This window comes from Scheffersomyces stipitis, chromosome 2, assembly GCF_000209165.1.
Source record: "Scheffersomyces stipitis CBS 6054 chromosome 2, complete sequence".
Taxonomy (NCBI): Eukaryota; Fungi; Ascomycota; class Pichiomycetes; order Serinales; family Debaryomycetaceae; genus Scheffersomyces; species Scheffersomyces stipitis.
In genome coordinates, this window is record NC_009042.1 from 844,945 (window position 1) to 861,743 (window position 16,799).

Here is a 16,799-nt window from a genome sequence, read left to right on the forward strand (position 1 = left end):
AATTATACTCTTTCAGCTCCTTCTATCAACACTTAGACGACAATGTCGTTGGTTCTTCAAATGTCGCGTGCAACCAAAAACCATATGAAATCACAATTTAAGGAACCAATTGTTTACGCCAACAATTCGATTATTCGGGTCACGAAAACCAGTATGAGCCTGTTTGACACAACTTCAGGAATCTTGCACGATACTTGTATACTATGGCTATTATTGTGATCAGCCATCCTTCGAATTTTGCCGCTTACCTCCTAGCAGCAACAATTTTGTTGTACTACGAGCATCAATCTCGTAGTCTAAAGATAGTTATTGTAGAGGATTTTGCTGCAAATCGAGGCGGAATACAAGATTTCAAGCCCTGGTGCGGAGTGAACACTTTGAGCAACCCCAGATTTCAATATGGTGACTTTATGGTACGAGAATTACTCAATAGGCTACTTTTGGCAAATAGAGATTTGGGAATAGTGCCCTTAGATAGAATAAATTTGAGTCTTACACCTCGGAATGGATACAATTTGGACATGCCTATCCATGTTCAACAGGAGCAGATCACCGTTTCAGTTGCAGAACAGACTAATGGTATTGGTGTAGGAAATAGTAGTATAGTAGCTTTGGTGTATCATCCAAGTATGGTGATGAACAAGTTGAGATTCTTGATTTACAATACTGGCAGGGTGACATTTACATCTCTTAACACTAGATTTGGAAGTTTGGGTGTATTCGCTGAGAGTCTAACTGGAGGGACTACCTTCAAAGAAGAGATTGTAGTTTTGGATTGTTCAAATTCTGGAAAGGTATCCTATTCAGACAACATTGACTACTTGATAAATTCAAATTCCATTTCAGTGAGACTGTTGGAAGGCAATAACAGTAGAAGATTGCCTTCTTACATATTATGGTTGCCTAGAATTGCGAATAAGGCCCATTCCCAGACTCTCAATGACTGGAAGTATGGCTACAGACAATATAACAAGAGAATCATAGAAGTTGTCATCAGCAACGACAACACCAACCAAATAGAGAGTAGAATACTTCTGGAAGTCGATATCTACTGCGGCCTCAAATTGGGAGATTTGGCATTGCATGTGTTGGAAGAATTAACTAATCTGGGTATGGTTGACTTGATATCAAGAAAGCTATAGAAGGAATAGTGTAGACCGTACACATATACATATCAATTTATAAGACTAAATTCTTATAATTTTTTGTATATATTCATGATATCCTTTGTATCTATTCATATATCTATTGCTGATACAAAGGTAGATATTGATTGATCAAATAAATATATATATGTTAATGTACAGTTTATCAAGCTAAGCTTGAAAGATGTTATCTTGGATGAGTAACGACTTATGAGAATTAGCACACGATATTTTATCAGCTTCTTACTCTCTAAACAGGCAAGGTGTTGACACCGGCCAATCTATCTATGGTTGGTGCCACAAGAGGGTGGCTCAACAAGTCACCGATATAAGGAATGGATCTCAAGAACTGGACTATGGTTCCGAAAAAGTCGCCAAACAAACCTAAGATACCAAAACTTTCTATTATGAAGCCGAAGAACGATCTTTTCATCAAGATAAGTAATATTCCAAAAGCAAAACACAAGGTGCCTCTGATTTTGGTGGGTCTTGTAAAGAAAGTCACAGTTCTCTGTGGCCCTATGATCAAAATCAAGCCAATCAAGAACAAAATGTTACCAAGGGCCAAGAAGCCCGAGTCAAAAAAAGTCATTATACCAAGAAGGAAGAAGATGAATCCTCCAGCGGTGAAGCCAACACCAAATTCTGATAAAGTTAGTATTGAAATTGGGGAGAGAAATGTCATTTCACAGATCAAACTGAATCTTCCACTATTGAGATTCTGAAAAGTCTGGAATTGCCAAGAGCTTTTTCAGTATTTGACATACTCTGTCTTTCAGATAACCAGATCATATTGCACTGGGCGTCCTTATCTGTGCTATGTATAGTTCGTAGTATCAAAAATAAGTGTAGATTGTGAAAAGTTCAAAATTTATTATGATTCTGATAGCGGTGTCTGATTTTCAAATCGCAGGACCATGTACAGGAACACATAGATGGTGGAAGGTAATAGAGTCTATGGCATGGACATTGGGGGAGTAGACGTAGGTATGGAGGAACAACAATGGTAGATAGAGATGTATGTATTGAATGTATTGCTTGAAAATATCAGGTTTCACAATTTTTTGGCAAAGAAATGCTACGTTTTGTGGTTTTCTGGATTCATTTTGATGATTTTGCACCCATTCTCGGAAAGTGAAATTTGGTGGAGGAAGAAGAGACATGCTAGAGATAAGCTATTATTTCACATTAAAGAGTGAAGTACTTTTGGAAACTAGAGATGCCAAGCTTATAGTAATTTGTTTTAGATTTTTTGCTTGTTTGCATCGACTTGGGAATGAATTTCACAGTAGATTAATGTTCAAGATTGCAACGAACCTCAGAAATAACCTCACCAAGTTCTCAATGCAATACTAGAACCAAAAACAATCATATAATCACAAATGAAACGTTGCAACAGAGAATATCAGCAAACAGATCACAGCATTTCTACATCTAAATAGCTACTTTGTTGGGTTCTAGTCTAACTAGATAGTATTCCTTCAGACAACACCTTATAGTGCTATCGCAGAATCCGAAGATAACGATAATTAGTATCACTCTCCACAATTTGGACACCTTAAAGGAGAGGAAGGTAAGAAAGGCTTGTTAGAAAGGCTCCCAACTAGCACCATCCTATAAAAAGAACCCCAAATCATTCCATATTCCCTTTCTCGCTAGCCAGATTGAGCCGCACCGTGGTAGATTTCTCAAGAAACTCACTATTTCATTCAGTGCACTGCCCGATGTGTCACTATTTTTAGTTTATACCGAGGCTCCCTTTTCTGACACCCTGCACTCCATTACAATCACATAGCCTGATTCAAGATGATCTACCTTTATTTTATCTACTCCTTATTCATAAAGCGATCAACACTGTCGCTGGAATTGATCCTGACAACTACCTAGATTCTTCAATGCCAATCAAAAAAAGTCAGAAAAGTCTTTGAATCTTTGAAACTTTGAAACTTAATTCAACTCTTTTTCAGTTTTCACTCACCAACTTTTACTTCACCTTTAATTATAACTGAATTCACATCATGCTGAAGTACCCAGAGGATACGCCAGATCTTCCTCCTCCCACTTACGAGGAGGCTATCAGTGAACAGCACACGGGAGTCTCTTCTATCGCTCCCCCACATCCTCCGCGGCCCAAGCCAAACCATCTAGTTCCACCTCTTCCGAATAGAAGAACAAGCAACCTGAGTACCAATAGTAGCAGTGGCAATAGCTACAATAGTCAAAGTAATAGTTATGGTGGCAGCGGCAGTGGGGTTAACAGTAGCAGTGGCACCTCTCGACCCAAGCCAGACTTGTATTCAGCTAACTCATCACTTCCGTTTAAATACGAACGTGGCTACCTTTGTAGCAAATGTAAGAACTCTGGCTACAAGGTCAAAAACGGCCGCCTATGTCGGGATTGCTGGGACAAGTTCTACTTGCGGAAAAACGCCTACAATCCCAACCCTGACTTGCCGTTCAAATACCCTGTCAAGTACTTCTGTGATAAATGTAACAATACGGGGTACAAGTTGAAAAACGGAAAATCGTGTAAAGACTGTTGGGAACTATTCAGCCCACGTAACAGGGTCGGGGGCAGTTCTTCTTATGGAAGAATGAATATTACTTCTCCTCCAGTAGCAGCAACGGCCATGGGAGGTTTTGGACCGATGGCTCCCATGATGGTTCCACCAGTGGCGCCATTGAGGGTTCCTCCTGGAGATCCTCGCCTCGGTGGTGTTCCCTGTGGACGATGTAGAGGTACGGGAATGATCACATTCTTGTTAGACCAAGACCTATGTCCCGTTTGTCGTGGATTGGGAAGAGTAATACACGGACCGCCACGGGCCCCTATGCCACCTCCTCAACACTATCAACAGCCATTTGCCCCACCTCCTCCGCATCCATCCAGACCACAATATCCATATGGAAAGAGCTAGAGGAAGCAACGAAGAATACAATGCAGTAATTGTATCAGTATTACTGAAGAAGATGCGCAAGTAGAGATAGTGTATGAAGTCGCTACCCGGCTCTATTAGAAATAACGATGATAATGACGACGATGACGATAACCATAATTACTTAAATATTAACCATTCATAGATTCATACTATGTTTTGATTTACTAGCGAATACATATCAATTTTATTAACCATTCATAGATCATAGCTATTTATATTTTACTAGCCAACACATAATACAAAAATAAACTCTCCAGACTAAAGTTTCAAATGCAAACATACAAGTCTCTCAGTGATAGTTGGAAGGATACTTGAAGTCAGTCAATTCGTAGAAGTTCTCCTTGACATTTCTGACAGAAACGAATCTGGTCAAGATGTTACCACTGCCAGCCTTATCGTTGGTACCAGAGGCTCTGGCACCACCGAACCATTGCTGGCCCACAACGGCTCCCGTACACTTGTCATTGATGTAGAAGTTACCAGCACTGTATCTCAACTTCTCTTCAGCAAGTCTAATAGCACTGCGGTCTCTGGCAAAAACTGACCCGGTCAAACCATATTTGTTGACCTTGTCGATGCTGTCGATGATTTGTTCATATTTGGCGTCAGGATACACGTAAGTGGTTAATACTGGACCAAAGAACTCTCTCTTCAAGAATTCGTGTTCCGGGTTGGATGTCTGAATCAACGTTGGTTGAACATAGAAGCCATTTGTCTTATCATAGGATCCTCCTTGTACAATCGTCAACTCAGGATCAGATTTAGCCTGTTCAATGGCAGCAGCCAACTTGTCAAACGATTGTTCGTGAATCACAGGACCCATGAAGAAGTTCAACGAGTCAGTAGAAGAAGTGTTACCGATCTGAATCTGGCTCATGGCTCCTACAAATTCTTCCTTGAACCTGGGCCACAATGATTCCGGAACATACAACCTAGACAAGGCGGAACATTTCTGACCCTGGTACTCGTAGGCACCTCTCAAAGAAGACAATACAGAGTGTTCCAAAGAAGCAGAAGGGTGGATCAAGTGGAAGTTCTTACCTCCAGTTTCACCCACAATTCTTGGAAAGTCACGGTACTTATCAGCAGCAACATTGTTAGAAATTTTAGAGTACAAACCTTTGAACACGTCGGTAGAACCAGTGAAATGTAAGGCAGCGAACTCACTATCATTGACAACTAAGTCCGTGACCTCTACAGGGTCACCAGGAATGAAGTTAATCACACCTGCGGGCAATCCGGCTTCCTCTAAAATTGTTAACAAGAGGTAGTTGGACAATGCTGCTGTAGCAGAAGGTTTCCACACTACAGTGTTACCCATCAAGGCTGGGGCACCAACCAAGTTGGCAGCAATAGCTGTGAAGTTGAAGGGAGTAACAGCGTATACAAAACCTTCCAAAGGTCTGTACTCGGCTCTGTTCCATACACCTGGCGATGTTTCTGCTGGTTGAGAGGCATACAACTCTTCAGCATACTTAGTGTTGAACTTGAAGAAATCAATGAGCTCAGCGACACTGTCGATTTCAGCCTGGTAAACATTCTTTCCCTGGCCCAACATAGTAGCGGCCAACATATCGTAACGGTATTTGGTTGAAATCAAGTCAGCAGCTTTCAAAAACACAGCAGCTCTATCTGTCCAAGGTGTTGCAGCCCACTGCTTTTTTGCAGCTTTAGCAGCAGCAATTGCGGCCTGGATATCTTCGGCAGTAGCTTGAGACACATCAGCAAGGATCTGGCCGTGCTTGGCTGGATTTACTTGTGTCTTGGTCTCAGTACGGTACACTTTCTGCCCATTGATAACCAATGGAATAGCCAAGGTTTCGTCTGAGAACTTGGTGATAGCTGCTCTCAACAAATCCCAGTCCTTTTCGTCTTTGAAACAAAAATCCTTTACCAGCTCATTTTTGATTGTAGGGATCTTATTGGTGGCCAACTGTGATGCAAAAAGACGTACTTGGTTTCTAGCCATGCCAGAGCTGCGGGCAACACCTCTGGAAATGATTGGAAAAGAAGCCTTAGAGCTTCTCACGGCTGTTCTCAAGCCAGCACGGGCACCTGCTCTCAACATGACAATAGTAGTTAGTATATACGTGTACGGAGTCGATCCAATTGAGGTCTTTACTGAAAAAGTGTCCTTTCTAATTTTTCACTGGTCCATGGCTCCACTCTTATACAAATTCTGGGGAAGTGAAAAAATTGGTGATCGCGGCTCGAAGGAAATCGCAAGCGAGCAATGGACCAGGGCGAGTAACAGCAAGCGATGCGGGTGCAAAAAATCAAGCCTTCGCTTCCACCGAATATACTTGCCTCAGGATAAGAGATGGGTGTACCTTTTTTCTATATAATTTATATCACAGATGTTTGTCACTATATCCGTAGCAGATTGTATACGCTGGTGTAGTGATTTCTTCTATCAGATTATGCTATACACCAATTAGCAATATGTCTTTTACCCAATCATAATTCATATTGAGATACTTAGAAAAGATATGCTATGGAGGAATATGCTATGGAGTTTTCATCTCGTCTATTCTTCATTCCTATTTGAATACTTTATCTATCTTGCTCTCCAACTCCTCAATCTGTGCCGTCACCACCTTTCTATTTTCCCCAAAAATGGTCTCATAGTTGTCTATCTTTGCATTAACGTCGTTTAAGCTGTCGTCCCATCGTTTCATATCGTCCCTTAAATCACCTAGAATACTATCCAACTCCCCTACTGTCTGAGTACAACCAGCCAAGTCTGAATGTACTACGCTGAGAGACTTAAGTCTTGAAATTACAGATGGCACCAACTTGTTCGCTCTCTCAAATTCTGGTAAGTTTTTGTATAAGTCATCTATCTTTTTCTGTAAGGGTGTAGACTCACTGATACTTTGTTGAGGTTTTCCAAGCGTAGTTTCCCGTATTTCTGCAATCCTTCTCTTCGTCTCCAACTCATCCATCTTCGCTATGAGCAGTTCTACTTCCAGTTTCACGGCGGCGATGTGATATTCAGGATTATGCACTATGTTGATCTTTCGACTCAAGTCATTGACATAGCTCTGAAGAGATGCCGTAGTTCCAGTGGGCTTGGAACTCAAACTCTGGACCATATCTACACCTATTAACTTTTCCAACTCGTTGATTCTATTCTCAAGCGAAAGGATCTCACTGGGACTTGTCGAGGTGCTCGATTTCTGAAAGCTAGCCTCATTCTGGGGCGCCGATTTTTCATAAACTTCACCTTTAATAATATTACTAGATATCGCTTCGAAAAGGTGGTTAATCCTCTGACTATATACATCAAGTTGGCGAATTTTGGAGTTACTTCCTGAAACAGTCTTTTCAAGAACTTCTTGGAGCTGAGTTTGTAAACCGTCTACATTTTCTGAAAATATTTTCTCCACATCATTTTCACCTTCTTGCTTCAATTCCTCTAGCTCTCGCGCTATCCTTGCCAACTTCTGTTGTCTTGTTTCGACCGTTGTCTCGATCAAATACCCCGATTTCCCAAGCTTGGGATAAGAAACGCTACCCAGAAAGTCTGCACCATCTTGGGGCACCAACAGACTATGAGAAAAGCGAGTTCTGGCAGTTTCAGCATTCAATTGCTGGTGTTTGATCTCCGAATCATCTTCTTCTAGAGTTGGACTAGATTCACTATGATGGTGAGACAACTCGAGATCACTTTCTACGTCCGATGTCTCAAACACATCCGGGGCGTTGGTGTCGATATCCGGAAGGTCGTGGTACTTTTCCATACTAGGTGTGTAATCTAATGATGGAAGAACGAGAAGTCTAGAATATAAGAGAGGTTGATCTGAATACGTAAATAGTAAATATTGAAGTTTGCAACGCGCATTTTGATTTTCTATGGAGAAGTGAAAAATTCGTAGTAGCTCAGTAAGAAAAAAGATACTGAGTCAAGAAAGAGAATGAACTATGGCAAACTGAATATACCATGAATATTTATAACAGTAAGCAATAATCTGACACCAGTCTGTAAACATTTTAAATCTCGCATTTTGCAATTTACATCTTAAAGAACAATTTTACTCCCATTTCTTTCACATTTATCGCTACTCTCATACTCTCTAACTTTAACTACAATTCTACATTGCAATTCTACAAATCTCAATAGGATATGCTTATCATAAAGATTAATTACTTCGTGACTATCTCCACTACATCTTCGTCGTTAACAGGATGGCTCAATCCACACTTCTGTGGTGAATGCTTAGCACTGGATCCCCAGACATTGGCATACTTGAACTGATTCTTCATGTCTCTGTGAATGGCGTCACAGACTTCCTTGACAGTTGAATTGCTTCTGACAACCATGGGATCATCTAAGTTAGGCTCCACACCTCTTCTCTTGGTATACAATCTGAGAAGATCCAACTTTCTCCATATTTCTTCCTTGAGATCCTCAATTCCGAGATCTAGTTCACACGACATCACCACAGTGTTGGGTTCTCTGGCCAAACGGTCACACTCTTCCAACGACACAGCATCGATTTTGTTGTACACATAAAGACACTTGATATACGAAATATGCTGCTCGTTAATCACATCGATAAAATCGTCAATAGTCACATTTTCGTCTCGGATGAGTACATCCGCATTGTGGATCTTGTAGTCTTTCAATATGGACGACACAAGTTTTTCATCCAAATACTTGGGAGGCGTTATCAGGTTCATCTTGACTCCACCAGTCTTCTTATACTTGAGAGAAATATTGGGCTTTTGCTTATTCAATCTAATTCCCATAGATTCCAATTCATTCTCCAAAATCAGTCTCTGGTCACCACCTTTGGTAGCATCCAATACCATCATAATCAAGTCCGACGTTCTAGAAACGGCAATGACTTGTCTACCTCTACCTTTACCTTTGGCAGCAGCTTTGATAATACCAGGTAAATCTACAATTTGTACCTCAGCACCATTGTACTCAAGAATTCCTCCTACAGATGTCAAAGTTGTGAACTCATAGTTCGCAGCCTCTGACTTTGTGTTGGTCACTTTCGACAAAAAAGAAGATTTTCCTACCGAGGGAAACCCAATTAACGAAACACGGGCATCACCAGCTTTAGCAACTTCAAATCCTTGACCTCCTCCACCACCACCTTGTCCTGGTTGTGGTTCTAAAAGTTCTCTTCTGTATCTGGCAAGTTTCCCTTTCAAAAGACCAATATGGTACTCAGTTGCTTTGTTCTTTTGAGTTCTCGCCAACTCCTGTTCGATCTGAGCGATCTTCTCAAGGATACCCATTGTCTATGAGGTGAATCGGAATGTAGAGCGAATTGCTGTAGATGTCAAATTTAAAGTAAAAAGTTCATTATCTTCCTAATTAACTTTTTTTGACAAAACCACGTGACCCAAAAATGATCACGTGAAAACATCGAATACATCATTTACTTCAGAACAAGAATAGAACCTCAAGAGAAGACAAAAGGAATAAGAAAGGTTGAACGGTAGAAGATGTATACTTCTTTCATTAAGTTTGTTGCTCTTTTGGGAGTTTTATGATATACGGTTGAACTCAGACACCATTTGCATGGCTGTTGAGAAGGGATCTATTTCGTATCCCACAGAAGATGAGGGATATCTAACTCCGATATTTCTCTCTCTTTTCCTCTCTCTCAACAATTGAGCTTCAGTTTAACCTTCTTTTCCATATAGTTACATTATCATATACTATCCTGTTATATCCAATTGCTCCAGATCAGAGGCCATCACCGCCTGCACAAAAGAGACTACATGCACTCCTCATTGAGGCATCTCGATTTTTTTTGTTGTATGGAGTGAAAAATTATGGATTTGATAAGAATTGCAAAATTTCATAAGATATCAATAAGGAAACAAAAATGCCTCCAAAAGCGGCCAAGGGAAAGAGAAGACCAAACGGAGCCTCCATAGAAGTTGCTGGCGTATTGGGTGGAGGTGCCTCGCGTTTGAAAAAGAAGATAAGAGACATTGAAAGATTGTTGAAAAAAGATAAATTACCTGCTGATGTGAGAACAGAAAATGAAAGAGCAGTGAAGGCTTTGAAGGTCGAATTGCAGAACACCCAGTTCAACTTGAAGGCCAAACAAGTAGCAAAGAAGTACCATATGGTGAGATTCTTTGAAAAGAAGAAGGCCGTGAGAAAGTTGAAACAGGCCAACAAGAACTTGGAAGACATATCCAAGACAGATGTCAGAAAAGATATTAAGAAAGCCAGAAAGCAAGTCAAACACTGTGAGATTGATCTTGCTTACGTGATAATGTTCCCCAAGTCAGAAAAGTACATCTCTTTATATCCAAATCCTAAAGAAAATGACGAAGTCGATGTCAGCAACCCTAAAGCTAAGAAGGGAATGCAAATGACCGAGCAGAGAAGAAGAGAATTCAGAAAGGAGATTGAACAATTAATAGAAAACAACAGACTTCCATTCACCATAGGCGAAGTGTTGCAGGGTAAGACGGTCAAGATCGAGTTTGAGGGCCAGAATGTTGCTGCCGACCACGAGATCGATGCTCCCGAACCAAAGAACAATCAACAAGAAGAAGACGATTTCTTCGAGTAAACTTCAAGCATTTCATAGACACTCTTATATGTATAGTAGAATTACGAATAAAAATTTTGCATTAACAACTATAATAAGGACTAATAGTAATGGGCCAAGTCCCTACACCTGGACTATATCTAAGAGCTATATCTTGCGCTAGGAGATATTGCTCCAGTGTTAAATGTGTACCAAGTGTCAGATTCAAAATTGCCAAGGATGTCATTAATACTACTTGTCTAACGTATAGCTGTTTCTAAATACCAAGTGTCACCTTGGCGCTGTAACTGATCTTGACAGCATCGTTGACACACAAGATTGTGACTTCTCTTCCCTTCAAATCATCGGGGATATCCAACGAACAAGAAACTACACCCTTCTTTGACAGCATTATAGGCGAGGACCTCTTGATCAAAAGCAACTCATCTCCAACCTCATCACAGACAATGATAAACCAAGACTCTCTTTGCATCTTGGGAAAATGGGGACAGTACATCTTGAATTCCTTGTTGAGTGGGTAGTTGTTGTGCACAATTTCCACCTTCAATGAACCGGAGTCTCTCTGAGAAGTAAAGAGCTCTCCGGTAGGCAAATGGGAAGCAATTCTTACAAACTCTTTCTTAGCATCATCATCAGTGAAGACTTCTTCCGGAGAAGTAGAATGCATTTGTGAACCTTTAACGCCGATAGTCTCAGCAAACTTAAAGAGTTTTCCAGTATTCATTTTTCCAAGCGCCTCCAAGTCCGTTCTGGAATTTTCTGAGCTGGAAAATACGTGCAACCCTGGCAATGCCGAAATAGGATCATCATCAAACCAATAACGTTGCTTGAGACACTGAATCAACTCTATTAAATTCAACACAGTCGTCAAGTATCCAAGCTCTGACGCTGTATCCACTAGTGCCTGCAAAATACGCAATGCCTGGTCTAACACAGAAACAGTATCCTGGGCATAATCGGCAATTGGAAGTTCGACCCTGCTGATGAAAGCCTGAATCAACAAGTAAGCCTTGACGTGAGGATCCCAAATATACTCACATTCCAAGTCTTCAGCAGGAAATCTCATAGCCTGAGACATTTCCATGTTGATCAACTCCTCACCGTGACGTGTAGCCAATTCGTCGTATTCAGCAGCTTCACAGAGTAATCTCAAACAGTCTCTGAAACTGGAATCCTTTTTGAGGTTGTTAGCAGCATTTCTAATAGTCTTATGAGAAAGATAGTAATAAGATGATATATGCAAGAAGGCAGTAGGAATAAGCTCATCTTTGCCACCTAGGAGCACACACTTCGATTCCATTAAATTCTCAATCGTATCGTCGATCAAATCACTCAAGAACTGGGAAACCCCAGCAGTGGTAGTATCCTCGATACCATAATAAGTAGGATTGTTATGGGCTCTTCTGTACAAGAAGGTCCATGTCAAGAAGTCCATAGCTTCTTGTCTGGTAGAGATAGTTCCAGCAGATATCTCGGCACCAATGTGGTTATCCAACACTTTGTGCAAGGACGATTCCACCGGGAAACCCACATTCAAAAAATGTTTATAAAACATCTTCTTGGACTCTTTGGTATACACAATTGCAATACCAGAAGTATCGAAAGCAGGACGACCAGCTCTACCCATCATTTGCAAAATATCTGTCAAGTCCATGTCCCTATACGCTTCGATCTTGGAGTCAAAGAACTGGGTACCCTTGATAATAACTAAATGAGCAGGTAAATTAACACCCCAAGCCAAAGTAGAAGTTGCAATAAGAATCTGAATCTTGCCTGCTTCAAACAACTTGTGTGAGATTTGACGATCAGATTCTACCAAACCAGCATGATGCAAGCCCATTCCAAACTGCAACGACAATCTCAAAGTGTCATCCTTGACATCTGCTAGGACTTCTTCCAATTCAGACTCAGGCATCTTCAAGAAGCGACGAGGGTCGGACTCCATACCGCACAAATGAATAAGATCTAAAGCAGTGAGTCTGGTTTGTCTACGGGAAGCCACAAAGATCAACACTGGCTTAGAAGGCGAATGTTGCTTGATTGCCATGAATGCGGGTTTGTTCATTGTCTTCATCAATGGACAGAAAGCCAAGTTGTCAGGAAAACCATCGATATACATTTGCAATGGAACCGGACGTACAGAAGAAGAGAAGTTGAACAAACCTTGTTTCACTCCTAACCAGCCAGCCATGTCAAAGGCATTGGAAACAGCAGTAGACATGCCCAAAAGACGAATGGGCATCTTCGTCTGTGATGAAATGTAGTTCATACGACTAACAATCATCTCCAAAATTGGTCCACGATCGCTGGCAAGTAAATGTATTTCATCCATTATCACCAACGAAACCTGCTGAACAAACTTTCTGGTTTGCCAGTTACGTGATATACCATCGAATTTTTCAGGAGTCGTGATGATGATATCTGCCTCTCTAACCTCCTTAGCTTCCGGTAGCGAGTCACCCGTTAATTCTACCAACTTGTAGCTGGTATTCTTACATATTCTAGCTCTCCAATCATCCACTCTTTCTCTGACTAATGCTTTCATCGGAGCAATATAGACAACCTTGGACCCGGGAAACTGCTTGAAAGCATGCCAGATGGCCAACTCTGCGACGACAGTCTTACCAGAACCAGTTGGAGAACCTACAAATACACTGGAGTTGTCGTTATACAAAGAGTGGAAAGTCATCGTTTGCATTGGATTGAAGTAACGGAACTTCTTGTCATAAATGGCCTGCACTTCAGGATTGTGTAAGGCTGTAATGGGCAATGGTTGCAACTTCAATAGATTGGTTCTCAATGTTTCGTTGGAAGGTCTGATCAAATGCTGGAAAGAAATGGCATGAACACTTTCAGAACCAATCCATGAATCAGACACAAGCCTTACAATGATCTGAGGAGGCAATGGGTCTGTCAAAGGAATCATAAAGTCCATTTCATGAGGACTTCTCATCTGCTTCTTGTTCAAGATGAATTTTTCTACATGCAAAATCTCAAACTGGTCAGACTCTTCAACGGTCAACCAGAATATTTGTGCATTCCCATGATATCTTTCGTCCCACACAAAGTCAGGCTCCAAACTGACATGAACTCTCATCACATTACTGGTTATAGGAAAGATCTCAGAAAAGATGTCCACGTAGGGGAATCTGCCTACCAATTTGTACAAGACATTTCCCATACGATTATTATGGACAAGGTCTCCAAGTTCAGCCGATTCCATATCCCTGAGAGTTTCCATCGAGGGATTTTTGGCTCTTATGTTTCTCAAAACTGTTTCTGGCAAATCAAACTGCGACAATGGGTGTTCAAAAGCCCAGATTCGCTTGTCGATAGACTTGCAAATCGATAACATAATCTTCATGAACGTACCCCAGCGTCTATTTATACCTACCAAAAGCAAAGCTCTACAAATACGAGCTGAGTTCTGAGCTACGTAGTTGGAATCCGAGATCAAAGCAGAGTCTTTGATGGTGGCCTGAGACACGAAGGCTTGTAACAAGATATTTGTCTTACCTTGAGTCGACTCGACATCTCCAGCTATTTGACAAGGGGAGTCGTTTTCCAAGAGTTTCTTCAATTCTTCAGACTCCTCCTCACGGAACTTGATGCTGTCGAATTCACTGCTCATACTTATCATAGACAAGACATCGGCTTCCGTCACCTTTGGATTAAGCATCTGATTGAAAATTTCCACTGAGTTGTTCAACAAGTAGAAGTCAGAAGCAATTCTGCCCAAATCTTTGGCTGTAAAGGAACCCGAGTTTTCTTCAAAGATAATCATTTGAAGATAATGCAATCTTCTAGCAGCTGTGATGATCATTTCTCGTCTTCTGTTGGTCAACAAAGGATCCTCCTTGAGCTCCTTCCAGTCGATACCATATGCAAATGGATTCTGGCGCATTCTCACCATCATATACGTGTAGCCTAGCCATTGTACCCCTTCGTCGATGTTGGTCACAGTGCCCAACGAGATCTCGGCATTCAAATTGTCTGTAATCTTTTCTGCTAGTTTAGACTCTATAGGATGTTGCTGTGTGATCAATGAAACATAATGGTCTAATTTGTCGCTGGTGGTGCAAAGAATACCCGTACCAAACTTTTCGTACTGTGGTCTACCAGCACGACCAAAGATTTGAATAACGTCAGAAATTCCCAAATCTATAAAACCACCCTGTTTCGAATCGTAGACCTGTGTGCCTTTTACAATAACTACAGCAGCAGGCAAATTGACACCCCATGCAAGTGTAGCAGTACAGCACAATACCTTTATAGCACCACTTTCAAACATCCTCTCAGTGAGATTACGATCCGTTCTAAGCATTCCAGCATGGTGGACTCCAAATCCGTTTTGAAATAACTCTTTCATGTCTTTGTTTCTGTTCTTGTTGGATACTTCTCTGCTGTACTTCTGGTAAGCTTCTGTTCCAGAAGTGTCAAAGATGCCTAGTTCCTGATGGTCTTGTGCTATCTGTATAAATGTACGAGCCGATTTGACAGTATCTTTTCTAGAATGCACAAACACCATTACCTGTAAGCCCTGGTTGACGTAATCGGCCAACTTCTCATACGATACCTTATCGATGTTCTCTCGAGCTATCTTGGATCCGGATTTACCTCTTACACCTATAAGCTGCTGTTGCAAAGGTACGGGTCTAAACGTCTGGTCAAAGTAAAACATCCCGATGTTTCTATTTACTCCCAAAAAATCAGCTACATCCATAAAGTTGGGCAACGTAGCTGAAAGACCAATCACCCGAATCATCTGTTGCGAGCTTTCCACCTGTCTTAAGGTACGTGCCACCAATGTCTCGATAACTGAACCTCTATCTTCGTGTAACAAGTGGACTTCATCTATAATAAGCAATTTAACTTTCGACACCAATTCTGAATCACCGTTCAGCTTTCTTGTTACTACGTCCCATTTCTCAGGCGTAGTGACAATGATCTGAGTTGTCATAATCTCTGCCCTGGACAATTGCATATCACCTGTCAACTCCCTCACATTAATACCAAGCCATTGGAGTTTCTTACTGTACTTTTCTACAATTTCTGCTGCCAATGCTTTGAGCGGTGCCACATAGACAATCTTAAACTCGTCGTAATCAATATCTACGGTGACGTCGCCTTCGTCACTCACAGTTTCTGTTACAAACTGGTTTATACAATGCAAAATCGTCAACAATGCAACATCTGTTTTACCAGCACCAGTAGGGGCACACACCAACATGTTTTCATTGGTGTTGTATGCTACAGGATACACCAAACTCTGCATCTTGTTCAATGTCTGGTAGTTCTTAAACGTGCCCTGACAGAGAAAATCCAACTGAGAAACTTTGACGAGGTTCGAGTCCAGGATCCATCTGTTGGCCTTCTGCTCAGGGTAAGGTATAATGATTTCCTCGTGTGTGGCATGCGATTCTCTGGTAGTACCTACTGGAAGTGAGAATTTCTTGCCCGTGACAGAAATCATATTGCCTACATCAGGATTTTTGAACACATTTGGATACTGCTGCGTTAAACTCTTGGGTGCGAGTTTCTGGTTTTTCGTCTTCTGGTGGTTATCTATCAACAACTGGGCCCGTTCGGCGGCGGTGAGCAACTTCGGCTCAGTATCTATATCGTCTTGCTGCTTTTCGCCTATTACTACTTGTTTGTTCTGAACGATTTTTCCGATCAACTCAAACTCCTCAAAACCTAAAATATCAAACAAAGACGACTGGAGCTGTTCCTCTCCAACTTCGTCTGACAATGTTGTCTTGATTATAGCTAATATTTCATTCGAGTCCTGTCCTCTAGCTTTGCTTATCCGACTACATTCCTGTTCAATTTCTCTTAAAACAGCCGCATTATCAGCTTCCGGTCCGCCAATGCCAATCTGGTCTAATAAATCGGTAGAAACATCTTCAAATTGGCCTAGAATCTTGTCCAAGGGTGTGATCTTCACGTTTTCATTGTCTATGGATGGAGGACTTCTAGTGACTGATTCTGAGACCAGCGTCCCAGTAAGACTGTTCAACATTTCGATCATAGGCTGCATTGCCTGCATGTACGACTTGGTCGAATTGACCGTGTAAGATGCCATGTTGAATACAATTGTCTAAAATGAATAATATAATTGAAAATAAGAGTTAAATATGAATTTTGCATTTTGCAATTGCTGTGAAATACTTATGAATCATAGT

General features: G+C 41.2%; 8 protein-coding genes across 8 annotated transcripts; 3 read left to right on the forward strand and 5 right to left on the reverse strand. All coding sequences in view use genetic code 12, as the record gives it.

Annotated features, from left to right (window-relative positions):
• Window positions 1-203: 203 nt before the first annotated feature.
• On the forward strand, window positions 204-1,142 carry PICST_29675 (predicted protein; the record flags this gene model as incomplete). The annotated part of the gene is made up of 1 exon (XM_001382361.1): window positions 204-1,142. One exon carries the CDS (start codon window positions 204-206, stop codon window positions 1,140-1,142), a length of 939 nt encoding a protein of 312 aa, XP_001382398.2.
• A 253-nt stretch (window positions 1,143-1,395) lies between these two features.
• Window positions 1,396-1,937, reverse strand: GOT1 (Golgi Transport; the record flags this gene model as incomplete). Its single annotated transcript, XM_001382897.1, has 2 exons — window positions 1,396-1,790; window positions 1,913-1,937. The coding sequence occupies 2 exons, from the start codon at window positions 1,935-1,937 to the stop codon at window positions 1,396-1,398; spliced, it is 420 nt and encodes a 139-aa protein (XP_001382934.1).
• A 1,226-nt stretch (window positions 1,938-3,163) lies between these two features.
• Window positions 3,164-4,063, forward strand: PICST_29677 (predicted protein; the record flags this gene model as incomplete). The annotated part of the gene is made up of 2 exons (XM_001382362.1): window positions 3,164-3,368; window positions 3,435-4,063. 2 exons carry the CDS (start codon window positions 3,164-3,166, stop codon window positions 4,061-4,063), a joined length of 834 nt encoding a protein of 277 aa, XP_001382399.2.
• Window positions 4,064-4,373: 310 nt separating this feature from the next.
• Window positions 4,374-6,053, reverse strand: PUT2 (delta-1-pyrroline-5-carboxylate dehydrogenase; the record flags this gene model as incomplete). Its single annotated transcript, XM_001382898.1, has 1 exon — window positions 4,374-6,053. The coding sequence occupies one exon, from the start codon at window positions 6,051-6,053 to the stop codon at window positions 4,374-4,376; it is 1,680 nt and encodes a 559-aa protein (XP_001382935.2).
• A 571-nt stretch (window positions 6,054-6,624) lies between these two features.
• PICST_41366 (predicted protein) lies at window positions 6,625-7,827 on the reverse strand (the record flags this gene model as incomplete). The annotated part of the gene is made up of 1 exon (XM_001382899.1): window positions 6,625-7,827. The coding sequence occupies one exon, from the start codon at window positions 7,825-7,827 to the stop codon at window positions 6,625-6,627; it is 1,203 nt and encodes a 400-aa protein (XP_001382936.2).
• A 403-nt stretch (window positions 7,828-8,230) lies between these two features.
• On the reverse strand, window positions 8,231-9,337 carry PICST_42420 (predicted protein; the record flags this gene model as incomplete). Its single annotated transcript, XM_001382900.1, has 1 exon — window positions 8,231-9,337. One exon carries the CDS (start codon window positions 9,335-9,337, stop codon window positions 8,231-8,233), a length of 1,107 nt encoding a protein of 368 aa, XP_001382937.2.
• Window positions 9,338-9,933: 596 nt separating this feature from the next.
• Window positions 9,934-10,635, forward strand: PICST_40337 (predicted protein; the record flags this gene model as incomplete). Its single annotated transcript, XM_001382363.1, has 1 exon — window positions 9,934-10,635. The coding sequence occupies one exon, from the start codon at window positions 9,934-9,936 to the stop codon at window positions 10,633-10,635; it is 702 nt and encodes a 233-aa protein (XP_001382400.1).
• Window positions 10,636-10,870: 235 nt separating this feature from the next.
• Window positions 10,871-16,699, reverse strand: SLH1 (DNA-directed DNA polymerase; the record flags this gene model as incomplete). Its single annotated transcript, XM_001382901.1, has 1 exon — window positions 10,871-16,699. One exon carries the CDS (start codon window positions 16,697-16,699, stop codon window positions 10,871-10,873), a length of 5,829 nt encoding a protein of 1,942 aa, XP_001382938.2.
• Between the last annotated feature and the right edge of the window lie 100 nt (window positions 16,700-16,799).